Below are 22,882 nucleotides of genomic sequence, written 5' to 3'. Positions count from 1 at the left end.
ATTTAAAAGAAAAGAAAACCAGAATTTATACACACTAAAGAAAGCATGCCTTATTTTTTCCCAGAGCAATTGTTTATGTGTGAAAACATGATTATGTCATGAAACGTGATTGGAAAATAAATGCAACATAACAATGAGATAGAAATGCTGCGTCCTAGTAACAGCACAAACAGAAGCAAATAAGAGACAGAAATAAAATTCTAAATGTTCAAAAACTGTTTTCTTAAAATGACAAGAAGTCAGAATCACTAGTAAAGCTCAAAAATAAGCCAAACTCTATTAGAGGCTGACTGGGCCAGCAGATAAACAGTCTCAGATTATTTTCACATTTGATGTTCCGTGTTGCACAAATACAAAAAGAAATCTCAGTTGTTATTACCAATGATAATGTTCAAAGAAACTGAAATGGGGGGCCTATTCGTTACAGCATTGCTTGAAGGATCAATGGCACCTTCAAAAAGAAAATGATAAACTACCTTGAAGCCATTCATAAACGCAATGATTCAATGCACGAAGATTCACCTGTTGGGAAGTTGCAGCCACAGAAACATGTAGATGATTGGGTTGCATTCCTGGTAAAGACAGATGTGATATGCACAATGTTGACACCAACCTTTTGAAGAGCGGAAGTGTTTGCTAGGAGCTGTGAAGCCTCTAGTTCCATGCACGTTAATGGCAGCCACTCGGAATTGGTACCACCTGCTTGGCCTGATATCGGACAGTTGTATTCTCTCCTCTGTAGTCTGCAGTAGAAAACCAGGTTAACACAGAGACTTGTTTACTCTGAGTGAGTGAATCCTGTATTCACTTATACTTTGTTTATTCAGGAAGGCGGAAGCCTTGGATCATGGTTTCCACCTTCTTCATATCCTTAGGTGCACAAAAAATGGCCTTATGTCAAGCAACTCTTTGTTCATTGGGTCTTTCCTGTGCTACCTGATAATGGGTGGAATTCAAAGTAGCACTAAGAAGATCACTCTGTCAGCACAAGCTTGCCACATGGAGCAATTTCCATTCTCCTCCCCCCCCCTCTACACACACACACATGTGCTGTTCTGAGAGTTCTCCTGACCTTGCAGTGCCAATTTGGGGAGGCATAGCAGGAAAGGGAGAGGGAGCCCCATTGTGCTAGAAGGACTTGCTGCTCTGGCTCCCATTAGTGCAATAATTTGGTTGAATTGGGGCCTTAATTTAACAAAAGTTTCTACAGATTGAACCTGGGATAGTCTGCATGTAGAGCAAGTGAACTACCACTGAGCTATCTCAACCATATGAACTTGTGAACCACAGATGTAGGGTTGGATCTTCATTAGTAATTTCACACCACACCATTTTGTATGACTAGCTGTATTTCATTCCTTCATGGAATGAGTTCCTTCAGTAACACAACACTAGGATTGCCATATTTCAAGAAGTGAAAACCAGAAATTTGTGTTTCTGAGCTATTTTTAATGAAAGTCACCAAAATCTATACTACCAACATGGGCTGCCATATGGCCAGATTTTCCCAGACATGTAAGCGATTTCCACCCAGACACTGTTTATGAGAGCTGAATACCAGCTGTGTCTGGGAAATTCTGGACAGATGGCAACCCAAAGCAACACCACAAACATTTATTTGCCATAGATGGGAATTTAACTTAGCTTCTTTTAGAGTTTCCCTTGATAGTTGATGAAAAAGTTTTTCCCCCCTCTACGCTACCTTCAGTCCATCAACTGTAAAATGGAACCTATCCCAGTATTTGATGCAACAGATTAACAAAGATATGCTTCTATATGCAAGCCCAAGCAACACAACATTGAACAATGCATCTATGAATGAATACCAGGGATCAAGATTTTTGCTATACTTGTTTTTGGCAAGGGAGAGAAGCTCTCTCTCCCAACCCCAGAGCAGTGAAACAGAACTGGAGATGACCTCCACCCCTCAAAGCCCAAAAGCTCAGCAGAAGTCTGGAATTTTTAGTGGCTCTGTGCTTGTCAGACATATCAAGCCTCCAGCTCCTATCTCCAGCTGCAGGCTTCCCTCTGTGTCTGATATTTGACACCTAACAGACACAGAGCAAGCCAATGTCTTCCCCACCTTGGAGCTGAAGTCAGGAGTTCCATGACTTGCCCCTGCACCTGGTGAGTCTTCTGAGTCCCCAGAAAGCACAGAGTCAAGGCAAACCACTGACTCCTGTCTTGCTCTGAGCTTAAGGGGACCAGGGGCTTCTTTTTAAATTGGCAGAATCAGTCATCTAAGCTTAACCCTGGAAAGAGGAGTAGTGATTTTTTTCTGGACCTCACTTTACTTCTTGGTGCAGCAGAAGCCTAGATTAAAGGCTGCGCTTTGGAGGAAGTGAGTCTTTGGGACAACAAATTCATAGCTGGCCACCAAGAACAGCCAAAAATATTTCAATGCCCGATACTCAGGATGAATGGCCTGAAAATAATGCAGATTTATGTAGATAGGACTAACCTGAGCTACAGTTTGCCAACTGGTAGCATCGTCCTCGCTGGGATGAATCCCATAGTTCCATCTCCTTTGCACCACATAAAGCACAGGCTCAATAGAAATGTTGAATTTTGAAGACCACTTCACTTCCAGCTGTCCAGATTGAAGTTCACTGAATTTTAATTCTTTTCTGGGTTTCAAAGGGACACCTGAAACGTAAGTGAGACATGCAAAGAAGCTGTGTGTAAGTAAATTTGTGGATCAAGTATATATCTACTACCACTAAATTTATAGCCCAAAGAGATCTATCCTTATTATCATGTGCTTTATCTTACTGTTATTCTCTAGTGACTGAATCAGAACAGAAGCATATTGATGAGTCACACTATTCAACCACAAGCCATCCCAAGATTTGCAAACAGTGCCTGTGGTTGCAATGACATCTTCAAGAGCTTCCATTAGTGCCCACAAAGCCTCTGAGCCACCTCCCACAGTCATGAGGTGGTCAAGATGGTTACCTATTTCCCCCAAGAAGTATGTAAAGCTTAAGGAGGAAGCTTTAAGAGTAATGCTCTTTTTCCCCACTTCCTCCTGTAGCACTATGTGATTTCAAGGCTCAGATTAAGTCTACTGAATCCCACTTTTACCCAGATTGCTTGGGAACCAGTGAACTGTTCATACACAGTTTCTCTTCCTGTGTCTTGGGGTGGTAGGGCTGAGCCAGGGGGTCGAAAAGTGGTGACCAGACAGGGGTGTCACCCCCAGAACTTGTTGAAAATTCTAAATGTTCCCAATATTCCATCACAGTTGTTTGATTAGTAGTACTGGTGAGTTTACACAACGAAACCAGCTATTCAATTCCTCCAGGTGATCCTTTCTGCAAAGAAAGTCAAGACTGAAGCAGGCTCTTTGCAGATGCAGCCAGTTATAGCAGCAAGCAGCCATTTCTGTGATCATGGTGGTTGCAAAAGGCATCACCATACTAGGAAAGCAGCCACTGGCTATTACATATTGTTTCACATTGGGAATTATCTTCACAATATGGTACATATAGAAGGGTTTTCAAGGCATTGGGGTGGAATAAAACCAACATCTATGTGATAATCTAATATACAGGTTAAATTGGGGGGGGGGCAGAACTCACATATTAAGAACCCCATAAGTCTTAACAAATTTCTATGTAATATTGTTAAATGATGCATCTTCTTTAGAGAAAACTAAAGGTTCAGCCTTGACTTCAGAGTATGGAGTTCTAAAATGGACTATATATTCAGTACAGCAAACATAAAGGGCAATAAGTGATAACATTTTGAAATAAGATTACTGTTTTCACTAACTGCTCTATGTTTGTCGTAAAATTCTCATCATCATCCTTTGCACACCCTTATCCCACACGTAATATGGTTCCCTGCACACGTTCCACATGACTGGCTGCCACTTGTGAGGAAGGGCACAACACTGTGCTGTAAGTTCACAGGTAAGTGTACTTTACATCTTGCAAAAAATTGAGAATACCTTAACAGTTACTAGTTTTAGCAGCTGCTCCACATTTATCATAATAGGCAGTTCTGCTTCCAGAGAGGTCAAGCTGGAATTTCTCTCTCCCCTCCACTCCCATTTCTTGAAGTTACTGCAGATTTAGAGGACTGTTTGAGATTTACATGATGCACTTGAAAAATTCCGAACTTAGTTTATGACTCTGAGGTTTATTGTTTCAACTTCTACACTTCTATGGATAAACAAACCACCTTTCCTAGAGATTGAAAAACAGACCCTTTCTCCAAATGTTCCAAAGTATTACACAACACACATACACACGAGAGAGAGAGAGAGAGAGAGAGAGAGAGAGAGAGAGAGAGAGAGACCTAAAATCATCAGGAATAAAGTATATCATCAAAAGCTCATACATTTATTTCTGGATATCACTAGATAGCCACCAGTCTTCGTATACTGTAACTAACATTGCTAAGAACGATATTTCAGCTTTATGCATTTGAAAATTCATGCTTAATTATTATGTATAATAACCCTCCAATCTGCATGCTGAGAAACCTTCCATCTGTTTTACATTAGGGTTCGTTGGATTCACTTGATTGGAACTAACTTAGCCCCCCTGGTGGCTGTAATTGTGTTCAGATGGTTCTCATGAGTGCAAGCAGAACATAGCACAAGTGCATTTTGGAATATTCCAATACAACCAGAATAATCAATTTCAAGTCCAGATGTACATTTGCAGTCATTTAGAAATGTGTTTTTTATTAGATAAAAAGATTTGTATCCATCACTGAACTCCAGATTTCTTGGCTTTTTGGAAAATGTGTACCTCTTGGCCTTTTACTGGGTTAATACCCGACAGGTTTTATTTCTTCTCTCCCCCCCCCCAAACCATTATTTATTTTATTTTTTTACATGCAGTGCTGCTGTTGTGGAAACGTTGTTGTCCACCATGTAGACTTAGAATTAAATGGTGATGGGTTGGGCTGAACTTCCACAGTAGGCAGTATTCAAAAGAACATCAAAGGCTTACTAGCTTAGATTCTAAATTTAGATCCTACAAACCTGTGTGGTAGCTTGAGTAGCAGCACAGAGAACACAAATCAAGTTCAGCACACCAGTGCTCCTCAGTAAATTATAAGAAAAAATATAGGTTTGGTGCATTAAGAGCAGTTAAGTCAGGTTCTCCAACAACAAATAAATAAATCTCCTTTTAGCCACTGCACATATTATCAAGAATTGTAATGTCTTTGTAAGTTACAGTGAATATCTGAAGGATGGTGAAAGTTGGCCTTCATACCCAGTGTGTGTCAACCTCCAGATACATCAGAAAAATTGATAATCAAAATGTGATTGCCAGCATTCATTAATATAACTCCCCAAAGATGGTCCTGTGAATGGGCAGCTCTCAAGCCTGGATAAATGGTCAAATGCCTGCTATGGAAGAGGTCATACTCCCCCTGGAGGAGCAGGTTCATATTTTGGTGGGGTGCTCCTCGATCTCTGTCACTAGAGGCTCGGGTGACCTCAGTGGCTAGGAGTATCTTTACCAGCTCTAGCTGGCAAGACAGATGACATCTGTTTCTGGACCAGAATACTAGTCCACTATTGTCCAAACACTGATGAGCCTCAGCTTGGATTCCTGCAATGAATTCTGTATGGGGCTGCTCAAAATTCATCTCCGATCATCAGCATTCTCCCATGTATGTCAATACATCTTTCTCCAGCTCCTACCACCATATGCATGAATTAGCCTTGCTAGTTTTAACAATTTGTTGTTGTTGTTGTTCAGTCGTTCAGTCGTGTCCGACTCTTCGTGACCCCATGGACCAGAGCACGCCAGGCACGCCTATCCTTCACTGCCTCTCGCAGTTTGGCCAAACTCATGTTAGTAGCTTCGAGAACACTGTCCAACCATCTCATCCTCTGTCGTCCCCTTCTCCTTGTGCCCTCCATCTTTCCCAACATCAGGGTCTTTTCTAGGGAGTCTTCTCTTCTCATGAGGTGGCCAAAGTACTGGAGCCTCAACTTCAGGATCTGTCCTAGTGAGTACTCAGGGCTGTTTTAACAATAGGTTGTCATAATGACTCCACCAATGTTAACCCTTGTTAAAACAAACTAATGTTCAGTCTTCATCTTCTTTTTTAAAACCTCCTTTGGACTTATGTGTCAGTCCCTGATTTAACCCTCTAAGTTTGCACACAATGACTAACCATGCTTCTAGCAACAGAGAAAGGGGGGGATTGATGCACTGGAAATGTTTAGATGGGAGAGGGAGTATGAAATCCCATGTACTAAATTGTATTCTGTAGGGGCTGAAAGAATTATGAACCTCTATTTCATTTTCCCCAACCACTTTCCCATTCTCCAACACACCTTACACTCCTGCTACATTATGCAATAGACTACTTTTATTTGCCACGGGCTCCAAAAATAAATGTCTACAAACAATCTCTACCTTTGTATAAGTTTTTTGGTACTTGGCATGTATGCCCACATCCATTGGAACAGCATTTTTTCACACCAGAACATTCGCTGTCAGCCTCACAGCTTTCAACACAGGCAGCCGCAAAGCCACTGGCCTTCTCGGGTGCTGGGCAGTCTCCTTGCTTCACCGACAAGATGTATTTGAGGAATTCACAGCTAGTTAAGCATTCGTAGTTCTTCTTGGGGAAAAGAGGCTAATGAGAAAACAAGAAAATTGTACAAAGCCTTCAGTAGGAATATCAAATATTGCTGAAACATTTCCAAGATGTTGCTGAAAAGATCATTCAGATTACAGGCAGTAGCTGTCCAGCAGAGGTCTCCTGGCCTGCTGTTGCTTGCATTTCTGCTGCTTGACAGAAGGCATGGGGGAAGTGGCAGCAACAAGGTTGGTATGGGGCAAATACAACAGTGGAGCTAATATGGCACTACCACTGGTGCAAATATAACACATCAACATCCTTGCTGCCTCCCCCTACATCTTCTGGTAAGCAGTGGCATGCGAGGTCATGTAAGCACCACTGCCCTCCCCCCAACCAAATGCTACCAATTACAGGTCTAGCCTTGAGAATTCATAGATTTATAGCTTCTGAACAATAGCTGCAAAATACAGAATGGTGATGTCTCTGAAGCTGTACCATCATCCCTTACTAAATTAAATCATTTGCCTCCGCCAGGTCTTCCATATAAAGGTTTCCAAAAGGTTACTCCATAGCCACCAATCTCTGCAGAACGGATGGCTACTTTGCAAACTATTTGCCAATGAGTATATGGAAATTTATTTCATTCTTCTTAGGCCAGAGCTTTGTGTTGCATTCATATACAAGAAGCAAAAATCCAACTGCTTTTCCTATGAAAAGAGAGCTTCAGGAGCAGAAAAATAGCAGGAGGAACAGAAAGTGCTAAATCCTTGATCTGATCTGCCCTCTAAGCCACTTCCTGCTACCCACTCGCTGTGGCTCCTGTCACAAACATGTCTTTGAAACTCTGAAGAGGGGGAGGACCAGAAATGAGTAAGAAAAGGATGGAAAATCCTTTTCTATGTTCCAACCCTCATCCACTGCAGCTCTTCCCTGTGAAAAAGCAGCAATCAAGTTTGTGATACAGATGCTTTGCCCATAACGTGGCCTTAGTTCAGTGTTTGCTGTTTTGCACATTCTATCCCATCATTTCTTACATTCACACTCACACTACAAAAGCCCTAGAAACACACCTAAGCCTTCATTTTGTGCTTTAGCAAACTATCACTCATCAACAATAAATGTACAGCATTTGTTCTTACAGTAGAGCTCAGAATGCCTGCATTTTGACTGTAAGGAGAGAGAGAAAGAGATACATTTATTGAATCACTATTTCACTATATATCATCAAGGATTGCAGTTTGGTTGCCTTTCTATGGCAGCCATGGGCTACAGTGCCTGGCAGAGCTAGAAAGTCTAGAATGATCATCCATGGAAAACAGAGCCTGGGGAAGAACTCTAAGCTTGCTTAACTTATTCTCTCTTTTGGAACCATGATCATAGCTAAATGGTTGCTTTCAAATATAATGCTGGGTAAGGAGATTGTGATTTGTGATTGTAACTGACAAGGGCAGAGGTTAATAGAAAAAAAAATGCACCTGCTTTTGTGATTTATGTCTGTGATCAGAAATGGGCAGGTGTACATGTCTGGGTATGTGCCTATATAAAACATCACAAATTTTCAGCTACTTAATTAAAAATCTTTTCTAGTCCCTTGAGGCATAATATGCCTTTGAAGCTTCTGTTCTTCATCCTAGTTCACAGCTTATTTTTTCAGTGAACTGTTAAATGTGCAACTTTTTACTTCCAGCCTTTTAAGTTTCAAGCTTAGTTTCAAACTCAAAATCACTAATTAAACAGGGATATTAGCAGATCCTAACTACAAGTGTTTATTCTCCCTACACAGCCAACTCCTTTACTCAATAAACATCTCACAAACATAACAACTTCATATTACACTTATAGCTCATCTTTTTAAAGTTCATCATTATTCTTCTGATAGGATTCCAGAAGGGGTGTGTTGATGCTTTCTTTTGTTTTTTAAAGACATATAAGTAATTTCCAAGTTACAAAATCTCAAGCCCACTTTCTACACAACAAACCTTCCTTACTGGTACACATCCAGACATCTGAATCAATAAAGAAAAAAATTTAAGATTCCTCTTATCCTTTAAGTGCAAGTGTACTTAAAAATAAATCCAAATATCTGCCCTTAAATTAAAAACCTAGTGCAACTTATTTCTGTCTTATAGTTCCAAAGTCTACTACATTCCAGCTTCAAATTTTACCAGAAATATAGCATGATGTTCCTTATCATGCAGTGGACAGAAATAAGAGTTACATTTTACATAAACATTAGATATGTCCAACAGGGTGATCTATATATGATATGCAATAGCCAATTGGATGTCTGGAATTGAATCCAACCAATGGTGGTTACAATATAAACCACCAATCTCAAGGTAACGCCTGTACTATCCCTGCCAATGTAGGGATGCACCTCATCCCTACACCTCAGTGTACCTCAGTCACTTTTACCTAAGCCAAGACACAAGCAAAGTGCTTTTTAATTCCCTTCTACTGAAGTATGATAATCAAGACACATGTGGCAGATGCCTCTATTGCTATGCACCTCGGCTACATAATTTTCATGCAGAAGCTAAGACACAAGAAGCAGCTAGGAAGAACTATTTAAAAAAAAAACCTATCTGTTATTGTTTACAAGATCCCATTTAGTTTAAATGAAACCAAGTCAATGTGGCTTGGTTGTTGCTACTAATAGCTGTGCATTAGGCCCTGTTAAAAATGAGTTGCCATAATTTAACATCAATTTACAGTGTATGTAAAATAAACCTAAAACTTGATGAAGTTGCAAACATCAAGCTTGCAAATTTCGTTGGAATTTTAGTTGGTCTTGTGGATCTAATTTTATGTATTACTTTAAGAGTTTTAAGATTATCACACACCCCCTATTTTTATATGCATTTTTGTAGTGCTTTGTTAACCACCTTGAATTATGGAAAAGGTGGAGCACAAATGTATAAAATAAAGCTCAGTGGCATTTCCTTAAACCCAAAGGACAAAAGCAAAAACAACAGAGACTAAGTCATTGCAAATTCATGCTGTGTTCAGCCCGATAATGTAATATAGTTCAACAGAGACATGCTCAAATCATATTTAGTGCTATTTAACTACTGGTGAACAATGTTGAATATAATTAGACTCCACAGTGGAACTTGACATAATACCTCAAGGTAAACAATGTTATGGGAGTGGACTTGTGCAACCAGTTTAAGAGGTATATAGAGGTGGTGAGCTTATGACATTACAGCTTGTTTCCCATGAACAAGTGCTGCGCTCACATGATAAGAAGGTTATATCCATCATACCTATTTTGGGGTGGCCTTTTCATGTACTGTAGTACTGTAGGTCTAATAAAGGTCAAACACAGTTGTTCATGCCTCAGGGATTTCTCTTAGGAAAAGATCTGTGCCCACATAATCACCGCTTTTGCTAAGAAGAATGACAATTTACACATGTGTATCATCAATAACTGACAGATAGTCACATGTATTTTGCATTTACCACTGAATGAAACTGTGCTAAGAAGTAGCAGAAAGATGTGCATTGTAGCCAATTCATCTAGATGCTTCTGACACAGCACAGCCCCCCTCACAGGCCTAGGCCACCTCAAAAAGCACACATGAAAAGCCATTTGTTTGAAAGTTCATCCATGCTGAAGCCCTCTTGCATGTGGACAGCTTCCATATCAGTAAGCCAACTTCCAACATAATGTAGGACTTCTACACCTGCAAGTGATTTTAAGGTACAGTTGCTTTCAAACAATTTCCCATATGCCCTATGGATGATGGGGAAAGGACACTGGTGACTCATGTATACAGCAATTGTACATATAAGACAGCAGCCCAAGAAAGAAAACAGTTAATTGACACATAACAACTTGATAGGAAACTTATAGAATGATACGACAATAATTATTTCGAAGACTCTGAAGACTATTTCAAAATGCTTATGGTCATCATCAATCAGTTGTAGTCCTGTTCAGCTACTGGAAATAGAGAACATATCCTATTTGTTAGTTCGCTGTCATCAAACAAACTCATTTAATAGTGTGAATGAAATATACAGGACAGAATTTTAAAAAGAGGAATGGCATACCTCACAGAAACTTTGGCAATGGTTTTTCTTCAAGTCCCAGGATTCTTTGCAGGGCTCCAGACACTAAAAAGAAGGAAAAATAAATAAATAAACTGTCAGGAATATATATATATATATATATATATATATATATATATATATATATATATGTGTGTGTGTGTGTGTGTGTGTGTGTGTGTGTGTGTGTGTGTCTCAACTTGTTCAGCCTACAGGACAAGCCTTTTTATTGGAAGCATTAATAAAAGAAATTTTAAACAGAGTTTATCAGGAAGACAAGGCATGTTCCATAGCTACCGAGCAAAGACTAAAGATAGATGTAATCTAAAAGGAGCTCAGCACTGTGAATGTGTTGTCAACATTCTTTTCATATTAAAGGGAACTAGCAGCACATTCAGAATACTTTACATCTGTCACATAACCAAAGTAATTCTGAACCATTATTAGATTAACATTTCCAATACTCTTCCTCTATAGTAGCATCTGTTTGTTAGGCCCACGTTCCATTAACATGCTTGATTAACAAGGGTTCCAATTATAGCTCCATTGCACTTGATTATTCTACAGAGCTTAGAAACATCAGAGGAGGTTAAAGAAAATCATTTCTACAGAGTATTAACAGATGAAATAGTAAGATAGTACTTTGCCTACTCGTGATATCAAATTGTACTTTCTTCTATAAAAGTTCCACCTCAGTCACATATTCCATTTATATAGGAGGCAAGTGTTCCATGTGTAAAAACCCATTTATTCACCCAAGGCTACCAGTTTGCAACAGTTGTCCTGAACTGAAATGGGAGAGGAGATGGAAGCAATCTTTCCAGTCACATAATACTAGAAGGCATGACATAGGCATTGGGTGGGTTGCTACAAGAAAAGGATACAGAACTGCTGTAGATACCAGTAGGTCTTTGGTCTGATTCAGCAGGGCTCTTCTGATATTCCTACTCTGAACTGTTCCTGCTCACCTTTCTGATCTATCAGAGGTTCCTTCTCTAGTTTTTCAGGCTACCTAGCAACTGAGGGGGGAAAAGGAAGCGCAAGCTCCTAGTAGCTTTTGACCCTTAGGTCAGAGACAGCTTTTTCTTTTACCTACTCTTGCAGTAAAAGCCCAAGTTACCTGTGGTTCAACTTAAATTCATCATTGTTTCCAGGATCAGAACAGAGTTTTCTTGATCAGCAGTGAAGAAACTGCGGCCCTCCAGATCTTGTTGGACTCCAACTCCATTAGCACTGGCCAGCATTGCCAATGGTTGTAGATTTGTAGTCCAACAACATATAGAGGGCCATAAGTTTTCCCATCTAGATATTTTGCACCTTCTAATGCAAAACACTTATAATAGTCACGAGAACATGATACAAACTTTTGGAGATAATTTCCCATTACCAGTTCTTCTACAACTCCAATTGTTCCTTAATAACATTAACAAATGATTGTGACCCCTTCCTGGAGGGGCAAAAAAATCCTTCCTGATTATAACCACATCACCTTAACATTTTTCTCTGTAAAAACAGTGTGGTGATTATGAACAGTGGTGGAGCTTCATTCTCCAGCACTGGGGGTGGGGAGCAGGCGGGGGCGGGGCTGGCACGCATCCCAGGGTCAGGGCGCACCGCCCGCAGTGATGGGGCACGCGTTCTGGGGGCGGAGCGCACCGCCCATGAGGGCATGGTGCGCACTCTGGAGGCGGGGCACGCAGCCTGTGGGAGCGGGGTGACCAGCGCAGGCGAGGGAGCAGCCGCGATGGAACCCCACCGGGATCACGCCAATGGGGGCGGTGCACTCCCATCGCCCCCACCTTCCTCCACCCCTGATTATGAAGCCTCTAATAAAGCTCAAAGTAAGAGATCTGTGAGGCTGTTTTCCAGATTTTTCCAGCATTCATTTTGAATATGTTTTTAAGGAAAAAACAAACTCTAACAGCTGTAAATGGGGAACCGGGGGGGGGGGGGAGTCAATTAAGTGAAATAACAATTAGTGGGTGCAAATCTGATCTGGCTGCATTTAAGCGACTTTTGGTTAGTGAGCACCACCCTTTGGTGGGAAGGGGAAATTTTATAGTCAAAGCCTAGAGTCTTAAGTCAATTAGTTCCAGTTAAGGTTTACTAGTTGTCAACACTGTCATGCATACTGGGAAAACAGGCAATGCTGCTTGAAACCATTTGATGACTGAAATGCCACTTTTGAAATAAATCCAGGCCTTGGATTTGCAATGGTTATTAAATTTGAAGGGTGAGACATATGATTAGATTTACTTTGTTTTCATTCTTGGGTTAGATTAAAAAAGAAGAAGAAGATGCAAGTATTAACATAAACACAAAAAGGATGCAGAGTGAGAGTCTTGATGGTAAGGTTTTTGGAAAGAACCCCTTTTATTGCATTTGCTATAATCCACTATCTACTGTTTTTATTGCTTGTCAAGTTGTTGATATCCATAGAAGGCATGCCCCGGTTCATATCAAAGCAAAAGGCAAGCACTGATTAAGGAACAATAATTTAAAATGCCATTTTTCACAATTGGGGGGGGGGGCAACAGCTTCCTTATAAAGAATAAACTTTATACAAATTCCATGGCTCTTCTTGCTTAGTATTATCACATAATTTATTTGCATGCCATATTTCCTCAAAGTAAGGCCAGCCGAAGATATGTTGGCACCTCGGGTGAACCGCAAAATGGAGCCTGCTCCCAACCAGGAAAGAAGTTGAGAGTGAAGTTCTACATCAGGACTAGGAGGAAATAAATATCTACATCAGGTTCTCCTGGCCCTGTGGAACCTGCTGCCTGAAACCTTGCCTCATGGGCGGGCTGGTCCTGTCTCTAGGTCTTCAAGGAAGAATTCACGGTGCTCATCTCCCAGTATTCTCACAGCAATTTTTGAGGCAGATTAGGAGGAGATAGTGTGACTGCACCAAGATCATCCCAGGGAGCTTGTTTCTTGGGCCAGTCATATAATGTCTTAGGGGGGCAGCTATATAAATTTAGTTAGAAGTAAGTAAGTAAGTAAGTAAGTAAGTAAGTAAGTAAGTAACGGCTGAGTGGGAATTTGAACCCAAGTCTCTTCACACTTAATCCAATCACCACATAGATTAGCTAAGCTGTACCCTGTTCTTGTTCAGTTATCTCTGTTTCATTCCTCTCTGAAATCTATTTCTTTACTCTGCTAACAGGCAAAACCAAAGGACATAGCCGGCAGTGATACCACAGACCTTATAATGGCTTTCCACATGATCCATGCAAGAGAGAGCTTATGTCCTAAATCTGTTTTAGTCAGTATTTTTATTATGTACTAGCTGTACCCAGCCACGCGTTGCAGTGGCTCATTTGGTTCAATGGAAAAGGAAGACAGAAAAGAGAAAGCGCACATTTGTAATTCTGTGGAGATATTGCCTGCCTCCCCACAGCTTCTCCCGTTGAACTCCTGCCTGCCTCCTCTCTGTCTTTCCCTCCGTTTTTGCCTGCCTCCCCACAGCCTCCCCCGTTGAATTCCCGCCTGCCTCCTCTCCCAGCGGAGAGGCTCCATGGCCTTCCTCCCTCATAAATGGCTCTTCTGTCAAAACTGCTGGCTCTGCCCCCCATGCACACGACCAATGAAATTACCGTGTGCTGCTTTTGCCAGTAGATGGCGCTGTTTTTGCCAAAAAACAAGTTTTTACCTGTCACAGGTGTGACATTTATGTAATATTTTTACATAAAGACACTCCTGGATTGGAACGCAACGTTGTGTCAAAATTTCAAATCAATCGGTCAAGGACTTTCTGAGATTTGAGGTATTGAACAAACAAATATTTGCATTTTTATTTATATAGATATATTTAAAACATTTGAGGTTCTTTTTTGTGATCTGCAAGACAAACATAAGAAGATAGTACAATAATCTCTCCGCCCACCCCACTCCGCCAAATTCCAAAAGGCTTCATACTTTAGTTATATAAAGTTACAATTACTTTACTACATTTAATTAAGTCCTCATGGAACATTATTGGCATTATACAAAAAATGCACAGAAAACAAATTTATTTAGCATGTTTTTGGGAAATGAAAATGGTACCAGATATTTTGACATGTTATTTCAAGGGGTGGTGGGGACTTTAAAACTATGGAACGATATTGAGAAGCACCGTCATTGTGACTTGGCAGGTTTTCCATTTCTAGCTGTTACAAGGTGGCTTCTGATAACTTCATTCTGCCTTCTTGAAAACGCCATCTAGTTATAGAGCATTAGATGGTCAGGACATCAAATCTCTGTTTTTTGTAGAAGTGATTGCTTAACTTGTAAAATTGCAACCAGCTTATATTTTAGTTATTAGAATTGAACTGCCATCAGATTATTCCTCTTCTTACACTATATTGCAACGCCTTATTGAAGGAGATGCAACAAAATACTTTTGCACAGTTTCCACTACAGAATTTGAGTTTTACATACCACCGAACAGTCAGAAACAGGGAGGGAAGGGACCGTCTTTGTCTGAACTGCTACTAGGTTTCTCTTTTTGGCTTCTTGCTTCTCTTTCTAGCCACTACCATTGCCATCCACGGCGACATATTCCGCATTACTAAATAGCAAAAAACTGTAGGGCTTTTCACTTCTAATTTCACGCTATAATAAGATGCAGTAGTTGTTTCACTGAGAGACCTGAAAGGGCTTTCTTTGTGAGGCCTATTTGATGGCCAGGTTACCACATTCCAGCATCAGGCATCTGTGCTTCTCCAAGCTGGGATAGCGGTGGGAAAGAGAAAGCGTAAACAAGGAAAGAGATGCAATGTTCTTAATAATGATCTTCCTCACTAAAGAAATTAGGCCTATTCTGTTCCCATTATACCATTATAAGTGAAGTACAGATCAATTTAGGTTCTCCCTTGGGGTGTACAAATCAATTAGGCCCTAATTATTAGAGTGTACTGTGAAACTATTTCAGCTAGTTGCATTTTAAACACACTCAGCACTACAAACGTTGCTGCATTTCTGTCCCTTACTTTAAGGGTGGATATGGTTCTTGTTTAGAAGGATCATGGCTAAAATCTCACAGCCCTTTACTAAGGTCCCTGACTCATGTTACTTCCATGGTTTGGGAGGGACTGCATAGCAGGTCTTTCAGCTGCTATGAAGGCAAGATCAAAAGTCACAGATCATGTGGGAGGAGGCCACAATGCAGCTTCTTGTCACACCAGCACTGGCCCTCCCCAAAACTGGAGCAATTCTGATATGGACAAGAACCATGTTGTGAACTCTTTGGGTTTTCAAAATGACATTTTATGACATTTGCAGTTTAGGAAAGCAGCGTACTGCATTGTGGCTACTACATCAGAGAGGTCATGGCGGCCGAAAAGGGCTGTAGGTGAAGACGATTAAGGTTCACATTAATACTGCTTTCCATCTGTTTTCCCACAACAACAACAACCCCTGAGATTCCTCAGAATATTATCAGGAGTTCATTTAATGGGAAAACGTTTAAGCTGCCTTTTAAGGAAAGCCCTCACAAGGTGGTTCTCAATGTTTCTTATTATTTTTTTATTCCCAAATTTATTAAAGAATAGAATAAAAATATTATTATTTTAAATAAGAAGAAATATAATAATAAGAATAATAAACCATCATCTCACATTAAGGATAATAAACAGTATTTCTTAAATTAAACATGTAAATTAATATAAGCCATCTGTCACGGATGATTTAGTTGAGATTCGTGGTGGGGCTGGATTAGATGACCCTCAGGATCCCTTCAAACTCTGCAATTCTATGATTCTATGGCCAAATAGGTATTCACCACTAATTGCTTCCTCTGGTGTTTGCTTTAAGACTACTGCTCAGGAGAGCCAACTTGAGCCCCCTGGTTATGGGTGCCCAGTGCATGTGATGTGATGACATCATGCACCACCACCACCCTGCCTGAGAACCTGACTTCCAGTACACTGGAAATCAGGTTCCGAAGCCTTGTGAGACCTTGAGGGCCCTGAAGTGTGGGTGCTGAGCACCCACAATAAAAAAAAATTGTGGGTGTTCAGGCACCCAGAGCCCCCTATAGTTGCTACTGCTACTCTGCCCCACAATTTGACTGGTCTTTCTTCTCTTCCTTTCCCTTCCCTGCCTTCTGGAACCTCTTCTAGTTCTCAGTCTGCCTCACCAAATTTTACCAGTTCTTAGGGATGCGGGGCAAAATCTTAATTCCAGCCAAGCTGACAAACTTCTATCATCCCTTAGGGTTTAGCATTATGTGCAAACCTGCCCATTGTCAGATGTATCAAGTATTGTAAAAAAAAAAAAAAAGCAGGGTGAAAAAAAATCCAGAACTTCCTGTTTTCCCCTAAATTTACTCCCAAAACAAATGGCTATGGACAATTTCCGTATTCAGCAGCAGTCAATGAATATGTCAAAGGCATCTGTAGGCATTGACTAGCCTGCCTACCAAGTCCAGAGCTGTTTGTTTCATATTAGCCTGTGAGAAAAGCCACGCTTGATTTGACTTTGGGCTTAGCATCGGGAATAAGTCCTACAATTAGCCTCACACACAAAAATCACAGAATCTTAACTCTAGTGGCCAATTAAGATTCACTAACCAAAAGCTTTTTGTAGACCATGAAAGATTAAAAGGAGAGAGGGATATGCTTACTGCTGTAAGACCAAGCTTGGAAAGTTACAGTAACAATGGCAACAGCAGCAAGAGTCAACTTTGAACCTGCTCTATAAAGAAGCCAAGTTTAAGCCTTGTCCAAACTTGGGCACCAAGTCTTGTTAACAAATATTCAGGGAGAAGAAACTGAAATACACTAATATTTATTCAACCGTTAATGCTTATTCTCTCTAGGCTCTTTTAAAAACCTGTGCATCTCCTTAAATATACTACAACCCAGTGTATTATTTTTATTTTTAAAAAATTAACACCTCTTACCCATTGTAGTTGGAAATAAGATTGGTCATTTAAAAAATACTCACATTAGAAAGCAAGCATTATCTAAATAGGAGTTACAATCCATAAGAATAATTGCTAAAAACATTTCAAAAACCACTCAAAAGGATACCATGGAAGAGTTATGAGATATAATACCCATAACTAATTCTGTTACTGCTAACCCAAAAGAATGATGCTCAACTTTACAGGCTACAATGTTTGTACTTACTTATACAAACTGCCAAGTTTCAAAGACATTAGGACAAATTTATCACAGAGAAAAATCAAAGAGGCCAATATTTTTCCACACAGGAATACAAACAAAACTATTAACTGTGTTGCATGCTTCCACAATTACTTTGCTGGCCAAGGCACAAATGAAAATATGCTAAGCATTAAAAGGGAGGGGAATCTTATTTTCATAAATATTAAGTTTATATTTATAGAAATAAGACTGTCCTCCCTTATTTCAGATTATAAACCTATCTTTTATAAAAGTAACAAGCAATCTCTCCTTAAAATGTAATATATCTATCAGATTTTGGAACGCTTCCATTCCTCATATTTTTGCCTTCTAATTTAATAAATCTCTTTGCAGAATTAAGCTAATTTTCCAAAGTATCCATGCCATGTTGGCTATAAATGTCATTTCAAATGAAACCAAACTGTAACAAACGTCTTGTTAATTTTCAGCATAGTGAATAGAATTTAAGGTGGGATTCCATGTAGTGTGTGTAAGGGGGGGGGGGGTTCCAATGTAATATTTCAGAAGCTCTATCATCTCTAACGTTCCATTCAAAAGCACAAGCTTTCCTAAATATTGCTAGAAATATATGCTCTGCAGAGTAACTTTCAAGCTTTTTCATTTTAATGATTTAGACCAGTGGTCCCCAAACCTTCCCACCCCCACCCCCAATGCACCACTTTAAAAATTCTAAGGGCCTTGGCTGACCATGGCCTATCATAGCAATTGTAGTGGGCATTCTATGATTTTTTTAATTGTAATTTTATTGCTTCTTTTATTTCTTATTTTATTGGGAGAAATCAATATATTTAATGTGATTGGGGTGCCATCTCCCATTTTCAGTAACAAATCTATGGATATGCCACAGACCATATGAATGAAGTTTGTGGCCACAGTTTGGGAACCCCCTGGTTTAAACATTTCTAACCAGTTTTTTAAAATAGTTCTCCAACGACATAATAACAAGAGGTGTTTCCACTTACTGTAAGCATTGGCTGCCCACAAGTGGTAACTAAAACGTTGCTTGCAAAGCCATGCTTTTAACCAGGCCAGATTAAAACCCTGTATTTAATACATTTTTCCAATAATGTGCAAAAAGCCTAAAACTGTAAACAGATGCTGCACATCATGCATTCAGAGCCAAAACAAACCACATCCTCAATGACCATATGACTTATTCATTTATGTTGACGATGGTCACTATATAATGAGCTCAGGATCAGTTGCAGAAATTTCATTAAAATAGAAACACGGGCAGAGTTCACATGTACTGCTAAGTGAAAAACCAAGGCTCTTGGTTCACAGCTCAAGCTTTGTCTGGAGTGGTACAAACCATGAGGCCAGGTCTGGATGACATGCTAAGCCAAACTATAATTTAGCTCACAGCACAGCACACAGTAGGACAGTAAGAGGAGGAGGAGGAGAATAAGTTTGGATTTGATATCCCGCTTTATCACTACCTTGAGGAGTCTCAAAGCGGCTAACATTCTCCTTTCCCTTCCTCCCCCACAACAAACACTCTGTGAGGTGAATGAGGCTGAGAGACTTCAAAGAAGTGTGACTAGCCCAAGGTCACCCAGCAGCTGCATGTGGAGGAGCAAGGAATCAAACTCCGTTCACCAGATTACGAGTCCACTGCTCTTAACCACTACACCACTCTGGCTCTCACACCACACAGGAGGAAAGCAGCTGTAATATCTTCTCCAGGAGCACATGGGATCATGGGGTCACATAGTCTGCTGTAGCATTACACGCTAACAGTTTCAGTGAATAACAACAAGTCACAAAGACTGGAGAGGAGAAGGGGTTGAATCCAAACACCCTTCTGCATGAACATTTTCATGGAACACTAACTAACCAGCTTTTCTTCAACTGTCTTCTCCTCAGAAGCCACTCTGTTAGGACTCCAAATCACTGGACCAGATTTTGGAAACTGTGTGGATCCAGAAGGTTCTACCACAGCTTCCATGCAAATGGAAGATAATTTTCACTTGGATCTACGCAAGCTGAATCTATCAATACTCTCGAGCAGAGAGGGGTGGATCCAAAATTTTCCACCCCATTTCTCTTTTGCTGTTCCTCTTTCAAAATTTTCTGACATGGATCTAATCATCTAGATTTGGATAATCTAAATCCCACCCCATATTATTTATTTTACTTCTTATTAGCACGATAATGCTGGAATATGACAGACCATGTATAAGCATGCGTGTGCAGGAAAAGCAAAGCACATTTTGAACCACCGGGGTAACGATTGTACCAAAAACGTAAGACTGCAGCGGAAGCAAACCTTTTTGTAACAGAACATGTGAAGGTGCCTTTTTCCCTAGACACAAGATTCTACAGAGGGAACAAATTCACAAGTGACATGCAAGCTCATAGAAAGAAGATGGGGTTCACTCTCTAACTGGAAGAGCATGGTGCATGCTCTGAAGAGACAATAGCAACTGTACATCAACAAAGTTGTTACTTGCCTGGCTGAGCTGTGCCTGTGGCAGATACTGTTGACAGCTACTGTAATAGATTTATCAGTCTCCTCAAAGTAGTTACAGGATGGCCTGTGTAACAGCAGCCCACTTATTTGCATAAGAATAAAGAAAGTAAGCTCCTTTACTTCTCTTTGCACAAGGAAATTATTTCTAGGCACATCTGCATACAAGCCAGTTGATTAGCTAAGCACTGTTTGAGCTACAGTGAAAACGGAATCTAATTTCTGCTTTAGTTCTTTAACAAGATATAAAGCTGTCTCAATCCACAGCGCATACTTTTCATGTGCATATATACATTTTATAACAAACTGGTGAAGTAAAAACAGGCTACACAATCTGCAGTAGTTAGCTGCTTACACAGATTCAAATTAGCATTCCCTGCCTGTGTTTCACAAACAACAGCCTTTCAAGCTGCAAATAATTTGTAATTCAAAAAAGGTCTATGGTCAATAGACTGAGCATGTGAAACATGTTTTGCACTTAAGAAATCCAAGACCTGTTGAACACACAAAGTATTAGTTTTCATGTTCTTTCAGCTACTGAAAAACTATTAAAATAGCTGTACAATCAGCAAGAAGTTAGGGTTTGATCTCAAGCAGTAAATTCATGTGTGTCAATTAGATGGTATCACTTTTGCTTAAGTTATCTCCAAATATCTACTCAATATCTTGCGTGTTCATGACATTTTAAAAAAATGTATTGGCAGGGATGTTATATGTACATCAAACCATAAATTTGTTGTTTTAAACAATCACAATTTAAGATACAACTAAATGTAATTAGCTGGAATCCAACACAATACAGACCCCATTCACAATACAGGGTTAGTTTCACTAGGTATAATACGTATTAGCACTTCTGTCTGGACTTTTACACTGCAGCGCCTTGTTGTGTTATGGAACTGTAGCTTTTTGATCAATATACCAACATGATGCACTAAATTTTAAATGGCAGGATTCTTTTGGTCGCCTATCATATATATCACAACCCTGTGCATGTTTACATGGAACTCATTAAATTAAATTGACCTGATTAAATGTAAGTTTACATGATCGTAGGATATACAAAAGTTTACTCAGAAGTAAGCTTATTTCAATGAGGCTTACAATGCAACTGGACTTAGCTGAATCTGAAAGGAGTCAGAAATTTCCTGTGTCTGCTCTGTTCTTATTTCAGAGAGACAATTAAACTCCTCTTTAGCATATTGACTGATGTGCTCTCTGATCCTTCCATGACATACTTGTCCAGGTAGGTGTGCTTACAACCTTAAATCAAACAACAGGTAGCCAAATATTGGATTCTGAATTTCACAGCCTTTTGTTAACAAATCCAATAGAATCAATATTAGTGGAACGAAATTCTACTCTGCAGAAATGTTAGAATAAATTCAATTTAAAACCATAAATTATTATGCATGCAGAATTTAAATGGCACTTGGCCTATGCACTCCACTGTGGGATTGTAAATTTAACCTCCAGCATTTGTTAACAAGTGGATCTTTCATATAATATAACTGTGGCTCCCAAAAGAATGTACTAAAACTACTACTGACTGCTCTAGAATAAAAAATGGTCACAGTACATAAAACAGAGATTTATCAAAAAGTTGTCATGCTTTGAGCTATACGCTTCATTCCTGCTTAAGAAATCTTCCACTATTAATGTTCCTTCCCCCCCCCCCACATTCACCGGTGTACAGGTCTTCAATGAACGATGGAATCATAGAACTGTAGAGTTGAAAGGGACCCCAAGGGTAGGGCAACCCACCTGTCAATCCCATGAAGTCCTCATCACTCGACTTGACTGTCAAGTGCTTGGGAAGTGCAGCACAAGGGATGTTGCCAACCATATGCTCAGCACTTTGGAAAGTTCTCTTTTAAGTATGAAGATTAAATCCAATTAAACATATTAGGTTAGCTCTACATGTGAATGCAATGCCAATGTATTTCCACTAAATATAGATGGTTCATATTATAACACTATGTGGTATCTTTTCAGGCTGCAGCCCAATGCTAAAACAAATGGAAAAGGAGAAGGTGTCCTTCCAGGAAAAAAGACTACTTCCTGAAAAGCTGGAAAGACACTGCCAGAGTATGAAGTCTTCACTACAAACATTACTGAGGTGGACAGAACAGATGTCTGACTCATAAGGCAGCTACCTATGTTCCTAAAAAAGGCCGAGATCCATTTTTGCATGACACGCATACTGAAACATGTGTGCCCAAACAGTCCTCCCCAGAAAGCATTAGGAGAAGCAATACTGTCTTCACATGTATGCATTTTGAACACATACACTCACAACCCAGAGATCACAATACCCACAGACCTATAGGGCAGGTAGCAAATGGTCAGCCATGGCGTCAGTGTGGTCTCTTCACTGAGAGCCAGTGTGGTGTAGTGGTTAAGAGTGGTAGACTCGTAATCTGGGGAACCGGGTTCGTGTCTCCGCTCCTCCACATGCAGCTGCTGGGTGACCTTGGGCTAGTCACACTTCTTTGAAGTCTCTCAGCCCCACTCACCTCACAGTGTGTTTGTTGTGGGGGAGGAAGGGAAAGGAGAATGTTAGCCGCTTTGAGACTCCTTTGGGTAGTGAAAAGCGGGATATCAAATCCAAACTCCTCCTCCTCCTCCTCCTCCTCCTCCTCTTCTT

General features: G+C 40.1%; 1 protein-coding gene across 1 annotated transcript in view; it reads right to left on the bottom strand.

Annotated features, from left to right (window-relative positions):
* ANOS1 (anosmin 1) overlaps window positions 1-22,882 on the bottom strand; it is a 77,853-nt gene that overhangs the window by 20,651 nt on the left and 34,320 nt on the right. Inside the window, exons 3-6 of the mRNA XM_033147442.1 lie at window positions 10,615-10,677; window positions 6,390-6,612; window positions 2,462-2,646; window positions 614-743 (exon numbers count right to left, since the gene is read on the bottom strand). Coding sequence (XP_033003333.1) covers window positions 614-743; window positions 2,462-2,646; window positions 6,390-6,612; window positions 10,615-10,677 — 601 coding nt within the window. The remainder of the gene's footprint in view (window positions 1-613; window positions 744-2,461; window positions 2,647-6,389; window positions 6,613-10,614; window positions 10,678-22,882) is intronic.

Source organism: Lacerta agilis, chromosome 4 (genome assembly GCF_009819535.1).
Source record: "Lacerta agilis isolate rLacAgi1 chromosome 4, rLacAgi1.pri, whole genome shotgun sequence".
Classification (NCBI taxonomy): domain Eukaryota; kingdom Metazoa; phylum Chordata; class Lepidosauria; order Squamata; family Lacertidae; genus Lacerta; species Lacerta agilis.
Note: the sequence above shows the minus strand (reverse complement) of the source record. Positions and strands in the feature narration are given on the sequence as shown.